This window comes from Gobio gobio (genome assembly GCF_949357685.1).
Source record: "Gobio gobio genome assembly, chromosome: 17".
In the NCBI taxonomy this organism is placed as follows: Eukaryota; Metazoa; Chordata; class Actinopteri; order Cypriniformes; family Gobionidae; genus Gobio; species Gobio gobio.
In genome coordinates this window covers 16,593,157-16,608,415 of record NC_137110.1, presented here as the reverse complement: position 1 = coordinate 16,608,415, position 15,259 = coordinate 16,593,157, and the positions used below count along the sequence as shown (strand labels likewise).

Sequence of the window (15,259 nt, the reverse complement as noted above, 5' to 3'; positions counted from 1 at the left end):
AACTATTTGTAGTAAATGCACAATCTGTAACATATCAATTATTAACAAACTGTAATTTTACTTATCAGGATCAGTGCCCAGACTAATGAGGTAGGGAGCTGATTGAGACGCACTGTCTCCTCGGAACTTTTACAAAACAATAAACAGGTACGCATAAAGTGTACGAAATAGCTTTTGTATACGGAATGGATTTATTTCTGGACTTATGATGTTTTTTTCCGGCAGTGTTGATTTGTTGTGTCTCTTCGTGTTCTATCTGGTCGATAGATGGCAGTAAAGTTTCCCTCAGCGTTATTATTGTTCACACTGCACCACAGAAGAAGCGTCTAAAGTCATGGAGGCGGCAACAGGGGAAATCATAATACATGTAAATAATAATAAGATAAATTGATTTAAACTCAGCCCTCAGATCGACTTTCGCTATCGGATTATATTCGGGAGATAGAAGGCATATTTCGCTTTACCTGTGACTTGTAGCGAAAACCATTGTCATGGGGTTCTTGTTTTGCTAGCCGCAGCTGTTGATAACGGCTCGCCCCTGTCAGCATCACAACCAAAAAGCAGGTTTGTGCTCGTCTGACTGTCTGTCTGTCTGTCTGTCTATCTGTCTATCTGTCTATCTATCTATCTATCTATCTATCTATCTATCTATCTATCTATCTGTCTGTCTGTCTGTCTGTCTGTCTGTCTGTCTGTCTGTCTGTCTGTCTGTCTGTCTGTCTGTCTGTCTGTCTGTCTGTCTGTCTGTCTGTCTATCTATCTATCTATCTCATTTGTCTTTTGTTTATATTTTGGGTTTCAGTTGATCCTTGAATCATCAGAATGGCTCACTGGAGCAGGTTTGAGAAGGAGCTGGAGCTGGAGACCCGGAGACTCATCTCACATTTTACTGCCATTCAGGATGAGGACGATCAAAACTTTCAAATGGCTCTGAAGTTTACTTGGTCCAATTTCAAGTGAGTAGATGGTAAAATCAGGACCAACGCATGTACATTACAGGCAAAAATATGCTCAAAAGTTGGGTGCTCGACAAAAGAGATTATAAAAGTCGACACACCACAGCTCCAAAAATATGCAAGAAATTAATAGTAGACTAGTCTGACGAAGAGCCTGCATGCTGGAAACATAACCTGTGTGTGAGTTTATACTCTGAATTTTTTTGCATATTTTTGGAGCTGTGGTGTGCCTACTTTTTTCAGTTTTTTTACGTAAGTACTTAGTGCATTTATCCTTCCATTATTTATTACTGTAATGGCTTGCATGTATTTGTGAAAATGAAACTAAATAATGAATAAAAACAAAATAGTTTTCCATTTCCCCCCCGACATAAAATCAATAAGACGCCCTCATCATGTTTTATCCCTTCTTGATAGGTTTCACCATTTCCTTGATGTCAACAGACATAATGTGCAGCGATCCATTAATGGGTAGGAAGTCTGAAGCTTTAAACAATTTTGTGTACTTTATTTTTTGTTATGCTGATATTTTGATTATTAAAATTAATTATTGAGATTTCTTTTTCTCCCAGGATTCATGAGAAACTCATGGTTCACTCTGACTTAAGTAAAGCAGAGAGCTGGATACGGCTAACTGAAGAATTTCTCAGTTCTCCTCTTCCTAATACTGAGGGAACCAAGGTGGGATAACACTGATGTTATTCAGAGAGTACTTGGAAAACTACATATGCTGAATATCTCTATTACTATTTTCAGACTGATGCCCACTACAGTATGCTGGCTTTATTACTCCATCTGTCTGACTCTCCATCCAACACAAACTTCTGCGAAAGACCCAGATTGAAAGAAGCAGGTTAGATTTTGATGTGCTTTTGTGTCATTCATACTGTTGGACAACACAACTAAACAATATGTTTATTTCTACAGTGAAAGAAGACACGTTTGATTGGGCAAAGTACCTTATGGAAGGAGAAGATATCGATACTGGGCCTTTTCCAGACACTCCAGTGAGTGAACTCTATTAGATTATTAGATCAGTTCTTAGTATCTTATACCACCCACAAACACAGTAGTTGTACCGGAGGCCTGGAAGAGTTTTGGGTCGTGTTGAAGACGTGTCAAAAAGACGCTAATGAAGCAAATCCACTTTGCATTGCAAAGGATGAGGACTAAAACGACACTGTTACTGTTCATATCATTATATCATTATATACAAGTGCTGAAGGAGGAAAACTTTGGAGCTGAAATTCAGATATGGTAATCAGCGTTTCTTTTACAACATGCGCTGTTAAAGGTGGACCAATCACAACAGCCTGGGAACTGGTTTGTTGAAATTGGTATGTGTGCAGACAAACCCCAACTTGATTTCTCACAATAATTCTTCAGGACAGCTGGTGAAGTGCTCCCACCAGCCTTGGGGACAAGGCGACAGATGGCTTGACCCCTCAGTGTGATTGTATACTATACTGATTATGTATGTTAGCAGTTTACAGATCATTTGATCTTTTGGCAGGACTGGTCCGAGGAAGAGAGTGAGGAAGATGATAGCCAGCAGCCCCTGAGCAGAGAGGATTCTGGTATACAGGTAGACAGAACGCCACTGGAGGACCACGAGCAGAATGATAAGACCGTCCAAGTCACCTGGACTGGTAATGGACAGTATTAGTAGAGCATTTTCTCACAGTAGCCTATAGTTCTTAAAGTTCCTACCGTCTTGTTTTTGTAGTGGGTGAGCCGGACTCCAGGGCTTGGTTGGAGCAGCATATTGTCACTTCATATTGGGTTCCCAACTCTCCCCGCTTCCCACACAGCCTCCACCTGCACTCCAACCTTTACAACGTCTGGTGAGACATTGTTGTGTTATCTTACTTTCTTTCAGCATCATGAGCCCTTTCTTCCGTGATTTAATAAGAGTTTTGAAGCAAATGCTGTTCAAGCTTTTATGCTGTCATTTTGCATACAATTTTTACAGTCACTCTCTTTCTCTCCAGGGACCAGCACCTGTATAACACTGGGCCTCTCTACCTGCCTGAGGAGAAGTCTTTTGTTACAGAGACCCAAGTGATTCGGGAAACTCTTTGGTATGCTATATATACTGTAAGATTGCCGTGATAACATTAAACAAACTGGACAGACCAAAGGAAAGTTGGTTACACTGATCAGGCATAATATTATGACCACCTTCCTAATATTGTGTTGGTCCCCCTTTTGCTGCCAAAACAGCCCGACCCGTCAAGGCATGGACTCCACTAGACCACTGAAGGTGTGCTGTGGTATCTAGCACCAAGAGGTTAGCAGCAGCTCCTTCAAGTCCTGTAAGTTGCGAGGTGGGGCCTCCATGGATCAGACTTGTTTGTTCAGCGCATCCCAGAGATGCTCGATTGGATTGAGATCTGGGGAATTTGGAGGCCAAGTTTGTTGTTGTGTTCCTCAAACCATTCCTGAACCATTTTTGCTTTGTGGCAGGGCCGATTATTCTGCTGAAAGAGGCCACAGCCACCAGGGAAAGGGTGTCCATGAAAGGGTGTACATGGTCTGCAACAATGCTTGGGTAGTTGGTACGTGTCAAAGTAACATCATGGATGGCAGGACCCAAGGTTTCCCAGCAGAACATTGTCCAAAGCATCACACTGCCTTCGGCGGCTTGCTTTCTTCCCATAGTGCATCCTGGTGCCATGTGTTCAGGTAAGCGACGCTCACGCACCCGGCCATCCATGTGAAGAAAACGTGATTCATCAGACAAGGCCACCTTCTTCCATTGCTCCGTGGTCCAGTTCTGATGCTCACATGCCCACTTTTGGTGCTTTCGGCGGTTGACAGGGGTCAGCATGGGCACCCTGACTGGTCTACGGCTATGCAGCCCCATATGCAACTAATATGAATATAAAAATATGTATATTCTGACACCTTTCTATCAGAACCAGCAGTGAGCCACAGTAGTTTGTGTTTGATCGTACCACACGGCACAGCCTTCACACCCCATGTGCATCAATGAGCTTTGGCCACCCATGCCCCTGTCGCCGATTCACCACTGTTCCCTCCTTGTACCACTTTTGATCGATACTGACCACTGCAGACCGGGAACACCCCACAAGAGCTGCAGTATTGGAGATGCTCTGACCCAGTCGTCTAGCCATTACAATCTGGCCTTTGTCAAACTCGCTCAAATCCTTATGGTTGGCCATTTTTCCTGCTTCTAACACATCAACTTTGAGGAAAAATGTTTCACTTGCTGCCTGGTGCCGTAATGAAGAGATAATCAGTGTTATTCACTTCACCTGTCATAATGTTATGCCGGTGTATATGTTTGTGGAGACTGCATATGTGGATAGGGATTAGGATGCAAGTTTAAACAGGCTTTCTTACCCAGAAGAGATTGCATCACAAAGAATGACTGATTGCTCATATCAAGGTTTCTTTTACACAGGAAATATTATTATTTTCGTTCTTTTCCTCCTCTCCTCAGGCTCTTCTCTGGTGTAAAAAAACTTTTCATTTTCCAGCACAATGATGGCAAGGTGACTGTGAGGAATGATGTGGTGGTCACTCATTTAACTAATGTGAGTGGAGACTGTTTTTCACCATTCCCTCTCAGGCCTAGGTTTTTGGGGTTTGTTGGAAGTTTACCATGCTCATGTGAAGTAGAGAAGGTGCCAGTCAGATTTTATTTCATTACATTTATTTATTGATTGGGAAAAACCTCTTTAGATGTGCCATCTCGTTTTTTTAGAGGCTCCCCACATAGATTATATCACAATCTTTAAATATAATTTATCATTTTAATTAGTGTTATTTTGATTATTGCAAAAGAAAATTTATTTTACAACGTCCTTGTTACACGTTACATGTAGTTGCTTCAGTAATAACAATAAATTATGCATAATTACATGTAGCCAACCCTAAACCAACCCCTAATCCTAAAGTAAGTGCATGTAGTCAATTAATATTTCACAGTACTTAAATATTTAATTACAATGTAAAATATACTCTAACACTTAAAATAAAGAACTCTTATTTCTGTAATTGTTTAAGATAGAACCATAGGATTGATGATAGGATTGATTCAAAGCGCTTTTATGTATTCCTATTTGTGTACAGAACTGTCTTCACTCTGTACTGGAGCACATAGCAGCCTATGGGCAGGCCGTTTCCCGTCTGCAAAAGTTTATTGATGAAGTTACCGGCCACAGTGCAGAGCCCTGTCCTCCAGGTCTTAACTCTACTTCATCCTCTTCATCCTCCAAGAAGAGCTCTGAGCCTCCCTTCCGGACCTACCAAGCATTCGTGTGGGCCCTGTATAAATACTTCACCAGCTTTAAAGAAGAGCTCAATGCTATCGAAAAAGACATCATTGCCAAAGGTTGTTTTTCTGTGTCTGTAAATGTATTCACAGTTCATTTTGTATGATTATAGTATTCATTCTATGGTGATTCTTCATAGATGAGACAGTGACTCTATCATCTGTGCTGGAACGGTTAAGTCCTCATCTGGCTCAGATCACGATGCTGCACAGGGTTTTCTGCACAGGGGTGGCTGAAGTGCCGCTCGGAACGTCCAATGTATTGCGAGCCTCACACTTACTCAACACTCTCTACAAGGCCATCATAGAATATGACAGTGCGGGCGAGGCCTCTGAGCAGTCTGTAAGTTTGCCTGTTATTTTTTTTTCTAGGAGTAGATGCTTGAATTTGTCCATTTATCAGTGTGCCGCTCATCTTTTTTTTCTTCACAAGATCACAAAATGATTCCTCCCCCTCTTCCTATCAGGTGGCGCTCCTTTTCTCTCTCTGGGTAGAAACCGTCCGGCCATATCTTGAGATTGTAGATGAATGGATCGTTCACGGTCACTTATTTGACCCCGCCAAAGAGTTCATAATTCAGAGGTACAAAAAAACTTAAATGTGTATATGTACACTACCGTTCAAAAGTTTTTTTTGAAAGATATTCTTTTATTCAGCAAGGACGCATTAAATTAATCAAAAGTGACAGTAATGAAATGGCTTAGTGCAATCACCAAATTGCAACAGTTGTGATGTAATGTGTTCATTTTCAGTTTCGTGCTACTCTGCAAGTGCTGTGTTTGGGTCACACATAATTTGCATTTTGGGAATGCAACATGCACCAACCATCTTAAATTTGTAATGAGAATCATTAATAAATCTGTTGTTGTCAGCAAAGAGAAGCTTGTGGTTTTCCGCCAAAATAAAAGCTCAAAGTTTGAAAGCAACGCAATTAAGGCGAAATTAAAATGTTATGATTTAAATTTTACTGTTAAAATAAAAAATAACATAATGATAATATTAATAATAATAATAACATCTATTAATATGTATTATAACATATATTGTATTATAATATCATTTATTATGTTATTAAAAATAAATTGTACAGTACAGTAGTACAATAATAAAATATGTCTTTATTTAATTAATTTATTTTTAAAATAATAATAATTGCTGGTGGGCAGATCAGGTTTTCTTTCTTTTTTGTCTTTAGCCTTTAGCTGATCACATGCCTTTTACTGTATTTTTGACCAAATAAATGCAGCCTTGATCTTCTTTCAAAAAATCTTACTGTACTCTATGTAAGAAATGACATAAAGTCAGCCAGTCATTATTGGAAAATCAGTCAGTGTCGTAACAGGGTGTTGATCACTTTTTTGGGGTTTATTTTGCTCTAATCACTGGATGACTTCACATGATTCTGCTTATTATAAAGCTGCCTGCTTTAAAAACATATATGGACATGTTTACTAGGAACAAGGATGTACCAGTAAACCACAGGGACTTCTGGTATGCCACTTACACGCTGTATAGCGTATCTGAGACGGTGGAGAGCGAAGAGAGGCTCAGCGACGCTGCCAGTGGAAGCTCTGGCGGGGAGCAGGCGTCCAGCAGCAGACAGCACACCATGGTGTCCTTCCTCAAGCCTGTACTCAAGCAGATTATCATGGCTGGCAAATCCATGCAGCTGCTGAAAAACCTGGACTGCAAGGAGACCGAGCAGTCAGATGGCTCCTCCAGAGGTCAGTGTCAGAGAGGATAAGTTTTGTATCTCGTTTAGCAGTATCTTGGTATCTATGAACTGCATCTACGTAGATCTAGCATCAGCAGGAGGTTGCATCCGGTTTGTGTTTGTCACAGACTTTTAGAAATATATTCAAGACGTTTGAGGGTGTTTGAATTATTTAAAACAATAATCAGGGGACAGGGACCTACTAGGGGGCTTCGGCACACTTTCAAGGAGGCTGTAAGATGGCTTAAAACTGTTTAAAGTAAGACAAAACAAGTTTTTAATAAGCTAAAACAGCTAAAACTCAAGATGAAAAGAATCTGCAATTTATATTACTTATTTTCATTTGTGTCCTTAACAACTGTCATTTTTTTATTTAAGAACCTGGAAATATGAGGAAATTAAGATTTCCAGACCTGGTAAAATCATGTAATTTCATATAATCTTAAGTAATGGACATTTCTAAAATGAATATACATTATTATCAAACTCTAAAATATATCTGCAGTAAAAAATGCTGAGAAAATTACATTTATGAGTTAAAGATCATTTTAAAAACCTTTATGTTATTGTGATATTCTGTGGAGAATACAAGTGAAAAGTCACACAAGTTCGTGATTGAAAAATAGTTGCAGAATGTAACTTTTTTTAATGTAGTTGTTTTATATTATATGCTTAATTTCTGTAAATCAAAAGTTGGAACACAATCACCTGTGTAATTGTATTAAATGAGAAGCTAATTTAATTTGGAATGTTTCATGCTATTCATTAGCTACTATTTTGCTGCATGCTAGTTTATTATTGCAGTGTCAGTTATAACCATGACATGAATATGTCACATGGTGGTTCAGATACTGATATTCAAAAGTAATATTCTCTGTAATTTTGTTTAGTTATCTATATTGTTTTATAATTTCAATATTTAAAGTTTTGTTGCATGCTCACATTTCTATAGATGTGCCATGTTCGTTAATGGTAATAACCTTGAAGAAATCGTTTTTTTCTTTTTAAAAATTTATGTTTTTTTGTGTTTTGGTTTATGTTTAACTTTTTTTTTATAGCATGTAGAAAGTTTGATGATTAACAAGATTGTCTTAATATTTCTGACACTTGTGTCTCTGCAGATGCCGAAAGAAAGAGTCTGTACACGCTTTTCTTGGAGTCAGTGCAGACACGACTTCGGTATGGGGAAGAGTCACCTACGAATATGGTTACCGAGCAACAGGCCACTAAGAAGAGCCTGATCAAGATGCAGTCCATTGTAGCACGTCATCTGGAGCTGGACGACATCCATGACCCCCTGCTGGCCATTAATTTTGCAAGGTAACAGCAGAATACAGAATAAAGGATTGGACGTCACTGAAGACAAAAGACACAGACAAAAGAGCAAAGTGGTCCCACTTAATATGAAGTGTCTTTAAATACTACATAATAACATTTAAATTAATAACTTGAAATAATATACTTATTGTGCACATAGATATTTTTACATCGTACTTGCAGTATATTTAAAACATACCTGCATGTAATTACACAGCTGTAGTTAATTTCTGTAATGACATTTATAATTACACTGTAGACCCTTCCTTTACACCCTAAACTTTACTATACCATCAAACCAGTTCCTAACCTTACCCGTATCCCACCTTGATAGCAGAAGTGTTTGCAATACAAAATGAACACAGAAAGTGCATTGTACCTAACAATTTTTTAATGTAAGTTCATAGTAGTTAAAGACAACTAATATAAAGTGTGACCAAGGAGGTCTTAATATAACTGAAAGATCTAAATTCAAACACCCACGCAATCTTATTTTTAAATGAATAGTTCGCCTGTGTGTGTTAAACCTTTGACAAGTACATTCACAGCGAGCATTCAAATCTGCGCTACCACTGACCCAGAGAGAGCAGTTACCAGCTTCACAAACCAAAACCCACACAATATCATTATTTCTGTTACAAACATTCACTAAGTACTGGAATAAAAGTTTATAGTTTGCATATAAACACTGATGACTACAGTAGCGATCTAAAGGTGATTTACTCTATTTTGAAAGTAATTTGACGCCTCAAATAAAGATTGTATCAATTCCATTGTTACACCAGTAGGTGGTTTTGGCTGTTAAACAAATGTATTTGTCATTGAATCAATCATTTAAGAGATTCGTTCAAAAACGCTGATTCGTCCAGTAATGAAACAAGTCTTTGGGGCCTATTTTAACGATCTGAGCACATGGTCTGAAGCGCATGGCGCAGGTGCACTTAGGGGGTGTCCGAATCCACTTTTGCTATTTTAACGATGGAAAAAGCGGTCGGTGCACCAGGCACATGGTCTAAAAGGGTTGTACCTAGTCTCTTAATGAGTCATGGCTGTGTTTTGGGCGTAACGTTCAATAAACCAATCAGTGTCTCATCTCCCACTCCCTTTAAAAGCCATTTGCGCTTTCACCATGGCGGATTTGCGGAATAAAATAGCAATGTGCCAACACACCTCGATTTCAGACCAGACAAACAGATGGGTGCGAGTGTATTTGCTATTTAAACAAGGTGGCGCTGGAAGTGAAAAGGATAACTGCGCCTGGCGTCACATTGCGCCGGGTGTATGATAAGGCCCTTTGAGTCATTAAATAATTGATTCAAACTGATTTTTAAAAAAATAAATGCATTTAAATTTAATATTTTTTAAATAAAATGCAGCAATTAGCATTTTGCCAGAACCTCTAGTAAATTACATTATTTTTTTTAGTTGTCTATTTAGAAAAGTGATCTCAATTTTAAACACAAAAAGAATTGTGATTCTCAATTTATCCAGAATCATGCAGCTCTAATACAAAGACACTATGTTTGGTCATTCACAATTTCATTAGCTTGTTTTCCATTGAGGTAATGTGTGTTATCTCTTGCAGGCTTTATTTAGAGCAGAATGACTTCCATGAGAAATTCTCTGGCGGCAGTGTGATTTTGGACCGCTCCTCCGAGTCTGTGACATGTCAGACGTTTGAGCTCACGCTCCGTTCCTGTCTGTATCCACATATTGAGAGGAGATACATTGAATGCTGTGGGAACCTCATGAGAACCCTGAAGAAAGACTACAGGTAAGATCCTGCAGGAGAATCCTTTTTGCACAAAGTTCACAATGTAGTTTTGTAGAGCATTTATGCTTAAACCTCTCTTTTTTTCACCTTAGGCTTCTAGGGTACTTGCAGGCCATGAGAAACTACTTCCTGTTGGAAGCTGGGGATACTATGTATGATTTCTACACAGCCATCTTTGACAAAGTTCTGGAGAAGGAGAGCTGGCAGCAGCTGGCGTTTCTCAATGTGCAGCTGCAAGAGGCTGTTGGACAGCGCCACCCAGAGGACAGTAGCCGGTACTCCACATGGAGCTTTAGCGATTCTGTGGTTTACCATTCAACCCTACCTATCATCACTCAATATCCTGTGGTTCACTTATGTTTCTCTCGCATCTTTCTCATGATTCTAGGTTGTCCATATTTCTTGAAACTATTGATCCTGCAAGAAAAAAACAGCCTGTGAATAACCTTGATGGTCTTACTCTGAGTTACAAGGTTACAAACCCTAATTCCATCATTGAAAATTATTCATTTTGCTTTTTTGCTTCAAGGATTGTATTAACACATTTATAATAAATTAAAATAATTTATCTGTTTTTATGATAATTATTATATTTAATTTGTGTGTGTGTAATTTCTCTCACCAGGTTCCATGGCCTGTAGATATTGTTATTAGTTCAGAGTGTCAGAAAATCTACAATCAGGTCTTCCTACTGCTGCTTCAGATCAAATGGGCCAAATATAGTCTGGACACATTACGATTTAGTGGTGAGTTATTTTTCTTATACTTCTGTTTGTAATAAAATGAGAGTGACGTAATTCCATATTTAGCTCATTGAAGGGATAGTTCACCCAAAAAAGAAAATGTTGTCATCATTTACTCACCCTCAAGGTGTTCCAAACCTCTTTGAATTTCTTTCTTCTACTGAACACAAAAGAAGATATTTATAAGAATATGGGTAACCAAACAGTTGATGGAGCCCATTGACTTCCATTGTATGAGAAACAAATCAACTGTTTGGTTACCCATATTCTTCAAAATATCTTCTTTTGTGTTTAGCAGAAGAAAGAAATTCATACAGGTTTGGAACAACTTGAGGGTGAGTAAATTATAGAATTTTCATTTTTGGGTGAACTATCCCTTTAACTTTTCATTGTACCTTATTTTTGTTCTGCGATCACAGTTCGTTTTTCCCTGTGACATAAGAACTAACTTTATTCACAATACTCTCAGATCAAGATGTTTCAGGTCACTTGCTGTTATGGGATCTTAAACTAGAGTCTTCCTACAGATTTGACAGTAGCCGCTAAGAGGCAAGAAGGAGGCCAATCTGAGGAAAGCACAGCCAAAGAGCCCATAAACCAGCAGATTCACAGGATGTTTCTCTTGAGGGTTAAACTCATGCACTTTGTCAACAGCCTCCACAACTACATTATGACTAGGGTAAGTTTGACTTATGTAAAATAGACTTAATTTATTTGCTGTAGAGTTTAGACAATTTTTGTTCTGATAAATTTGATTTGATTTTTTTTTTTATCATCTGGACATTTATTATGCATTCATTCACAGATCCTACATAGTACAGGTCTAGAATTTCAACACCAAGTGCAGGAGGCAAAGGACCTGGACCAGCTCATTAAAATCCACTACAGATACTTGTCCACCATTCATGACCGATGTCTGCTCAGAGAGAAAGTAAGCTGAAATGAAACGGGCCAAATAATGTGTATGTCAGGAAACAAATTGTAAATGGTTTAGATTTTGGCTCATTCTTGCATGCCATTTGCAGTTTTTCTTTTTAAAGGGATAGTTTACACAAAAATGAAAAATTACCCCATAATTTACTCACCCTCAAGCCATCCTAGGTGTATAAGACTTACAATCGTAATAAGTTATATTATATATATATATATATATATATATATACATATTTAAAGGGGTATAAACTGGCTTTTTTTAATACTGTTGTCTGAGGTCAACTTATGGCGTTCGCATGGTTTTTACATTCAAAAACATCATATTGAATAAGTAATAGGCTATTTTCTGCCTTGGTTTTGGGGCTCTCTGAAGACACGCTCGGTTTTGATGGGCGTGCTGCACTGAAGACTTGGAAGTAAATGCCCACGGCTAGGATTGGATAAGATTTGCATATTTAATGAGCTTCAGCTCCCCTCAGTACATGTGGGGATTGTTTTGAAAGCGTCTGGGGAAACGTTCACAGAACTCGCAAAATATCTTTATCAAACAAACACAATGATTCATCTCTCATCCTCCCGCGATTGATTGGAATGTTATTTTTTTTATTACTTGGCCCGCCCGATCAGTGAATATAACCGCGAACCGTACACACACACACATGCACAAGAAAGGAATCTTATTTCACTATTAAAGATAGCCCGTCGACAGGTCGGTGATACGTTTTGGTAGCCCGTCTGAAAAATACATAGCCCCAGGACGTTGGGCTTTGCGAGCCCTGGCCCATAATGTTAAGTCTGAGTCTGATCACGAATGAACCAATAACACCTCAAATAATAGATTCTCCAGCCTGTGACAGCGTGCTAAGGAATGTATCAATAGATATCAAACGATCTGTAACAATGCAATACTAACACATATAAAAAACATGTTTTACTCACATAAGTGTGTTGCACCGTTCCTGTTGGATCCAATATAGAAGGCACAGCATTGTGTTTTAATCTCAGTTTGTCTGCAAATCCACAATCGATTCCGTGGTGAAATGAAGCGAACAAACCGCCTTTCCGTATTCAACGTAACCGGCACAATGTATGACGTCGGACGTAGCATAAGCGTTTTGAACTGTGAGAGGCATTATACTTTCTTCGTAAATTGAATACGGAAGGCAGTCTGGCGGAAGCAAGATATTTTACTTTATAAGGTGCTAAATATGGATATTTTTCTTACACAAACCCATCGATTCGCCTCAGAAGGCCCTTATTAACAGAGCTGTGTGGATTACTTTTATAATGGATGGATGCACTTTCTTGGGCTTCAAATTTTGTGCTGGCATTCACTGCCATTATAATGCTTGGATTAGCCAGGACATTTTTTGAATATACCTCTCATTGTATTCGTCTGAAAGAAGAATGTCTTAAACACCTAGGATGGCTTGAGGGTGAGTAGAAATTTTCATTTTTTGGGTGAACTATCCCTTTAATTCAGTAAGCTGTCTACCCCATGGAGGTTGTACTAGTTTTAAACTACTTACAACTGTTATAGATATTTGTGTTGTTTCTAAACCATCAATTCGGGTTACTGTGTCTTTGCAGGTCAGTTTTGTCAAGGAGGCCATCATGAAAGTGCTGAACTTAGTTCTCATCTTTTCAGACAGATGGCAGGCTGGTTTTGGGGCCTGGAAGTAAGTTCAAAACTTTTACATCATGTATGGAATCTTTTCAGACTTTTCCGTCTAGCCACATGTCCTCATCTTGCAGCTTTCAAGTTCATCTTGATGAGGATGAGGTTTTACTTCCCTTTAGCTATTTTTTACCATTCTATAAATGTTTCTTTTCTTCCTCAGAATCGAGTCGATTGACAAAATGGAGTCCGATTTTAAAAACTGTCACATGTTTCTCGTGACCATTTTAAACAAGGCCGTGTGCAGAGGCTCATTTCCTCATTGTAAGTCTTCCACTGCTCCTAATTATGACCCAGATATATTTAGTTTTACTCACCATGTATGCTTCCACTTTCTTTTACAGTGGAGTCCTTGGCGCTGTCGCTAATGGCTGGATTTGAACAGTGTTAGCAGATTGAACATGGTTTCGTTCGACCCGAGCATTGAACACAAGACAGATTATTTATTGTACTGCTGCATGACGGCTGCTGTACTGTTTTTGTTTGTCTGTACCAGGATATCTGACATCATATTAGCACATGAGACAGACAAAATCACAATATAGCACTTCATTGGTACAGAAGTAGCACTTTGTGTCTGTAAACAGTGAAACTTGTGTTCAATTGTCTACTCTGTCTACAGCACATTTGCTGCATCAAGATACATAATGTCATGTTTTGTGGAGAGTCTGACTGTTTGTTTTTCAGCGTTGTTGGCCAGTGTTGCGGCTCAATATGTCAGATGTAAAACTTAATTGTCCTCTACATGCAGTGGATAAGTGCACATGCCAAAAGCAATTTAATTTTACAGGTGATCTAATTATGTATATTACACACAGCAGTGAATAGAACAATAGTACTGTACATAATAAGCTAACAATGGAAATTGTAAACTACATTTGTATGCAGTTCAAGCCTATATTTGTATGTTTTGTGGTTGCTTAAAGCTGTTTTTCATTGTGCTGGACGGATTGCATATTAAAATAATTGCCCTGACTTTGAGATACAGTATATTGTTGCATCATACTTTTTTTTTTTTTTCATATACACTGCCATTCAAAAGTTTTGGGTTTGTTTTTGAAGGAAATAATGTTTATTCAGCAAAGGACCGTTAAATTGAAAAGACGTATAAAATGTTACACTGTTCTTTTCTTTGGAACTTTCTCAGAAAATGTATCCACAAAGATATTAAGCAGCACAACTGTTTTAAACATTGATACTATGAAATGTTTTTAGCAACAAATCAGCTTATTAAAATGTTTTCTAAAGGACAGGACTGGAGTAATGGCTGCAAAAAAATAGCTTTGACATCACAGAAATACATTATAAAATATGAGAATTTGGTTACACTTTATTTTAATGTGTTATTGTTACAGTGTAATTATATATTTAAGTACTGATTAATAATAATAAACAACATGTACTTACTATAGAGTTAGGGTAGGATTAGGTTTTGGTTTAGGGTTAGTTGCATGTAATTATGCATAATTTACTGTTATTACTATGGTACATGTAACGTGCAAACAAGGACAAAGTGTTACCAAAAGTTATTTTGAATTGTATTAATATTTCACAATATCAGTATGTCATTATATATTTTGACCAAATTAATGCAGCATTGTGACTTTATTCAGTAACATTTTTTGACCCCAAACTTTTGAACTGTATACGCATTTCACATTTCGTGTAACTGTAATGTTACTGTTACAACAACAAAAACTTCATTGGCTTGATATTATACAATTGCTTATAGCACTGAAATACACAATACAGGAGAATACATAGGATGTGGTAAAGAAATGTATGAAATTCAGGAATATAAGAAAATAAACGCAAAGTAAAAAAATGATAGAATATGGATGAA

General features: G+C 38.1%; 1 protein-coding gene across 2 annotated transcripts; it reads left to right on the top strand.

Moving 5' to 3' along the window:
* The first annotated feature begins 299 nt into the window (after nt 1–299).
* Nucleotides 300–15,234, top strand: tubgcp5 (tubulin gamma complex component 5). Of its 2 annotated transcripts, XM_079841147.1 has the most exons (24): nt 300–564; nt 803–956; nt 1,374–1,427; nt 1,529–1,637; nt 1,713–1,809; nt 1,884–1,963; nt 2,470–2,605; nt 2,683–2,800; nt 2,948–3,037; nt 4,423–4,516; nt 5,055–5,316; nt 5,397–5,599; nt 5,724–5,839; nt 6,713–6,981; nt 8,093–8,291; nt 9,874–10,062; nt 10,155–10,337; nt 10,451–10,535; nt 10,688–10,808; nt 11,333–11,484; nt 11,611–11,736; nt 13,329–13,417; nt 13,580–13,680; nt 13,761–15,234. In XM_079841147.1, exons 2-24 carry the CDS (start codon nt 823–825, stop codon nt 13,805–13,807), a joined length of 3,054 nt encoding a protein of 1,017 aa, XP_079697273.1. In that variant the 5' UTR covers nt 300–564; nt 803–822; the 3' UTR covers nt 13,808–15,234. The 2 variants fall into 2 exon arrangements, with proteins under 2 accessions (XP_079697273.1, XP_079697274.1); XM_079841148.1 differs by lacking the exons at nt 300–564; nt 803–956; nt 1,374–1,427; ... (4 more) ...; nt 2,683–2,800; nt 2,948–3,037 and adding an exon at nt 3,207–3,641.
* The last annotated feature ends 25 nt before the right edge of the window (nt 15,235–15,259 follow it).

Excerpts from the sequence above, each read along its gene's own strand:
- tubgcp5 (XM_079841147.1), top strand. The coding sequence starts at position 823 with ATGGCTCACTGGAGCAGGTTTGAGAAGGAGCTGGAGCTGGAGACCCGG. Across the intron at positions 1,428-1,528 it reads GTGCAGCGATCCATTAATGG|GATTCATGAGAAACTCATGG; the intron begins GTAGGAAGTCTG and ends TTTTTCTCCCAG. Across the intron at positions 5,840-6,712 it reads AAAGAGTTCATAATTCAGAG|GAACAAGGATGTACCAGTAA; the intron begins GTACAAAAAAAC and ends CATGTTTACTAG.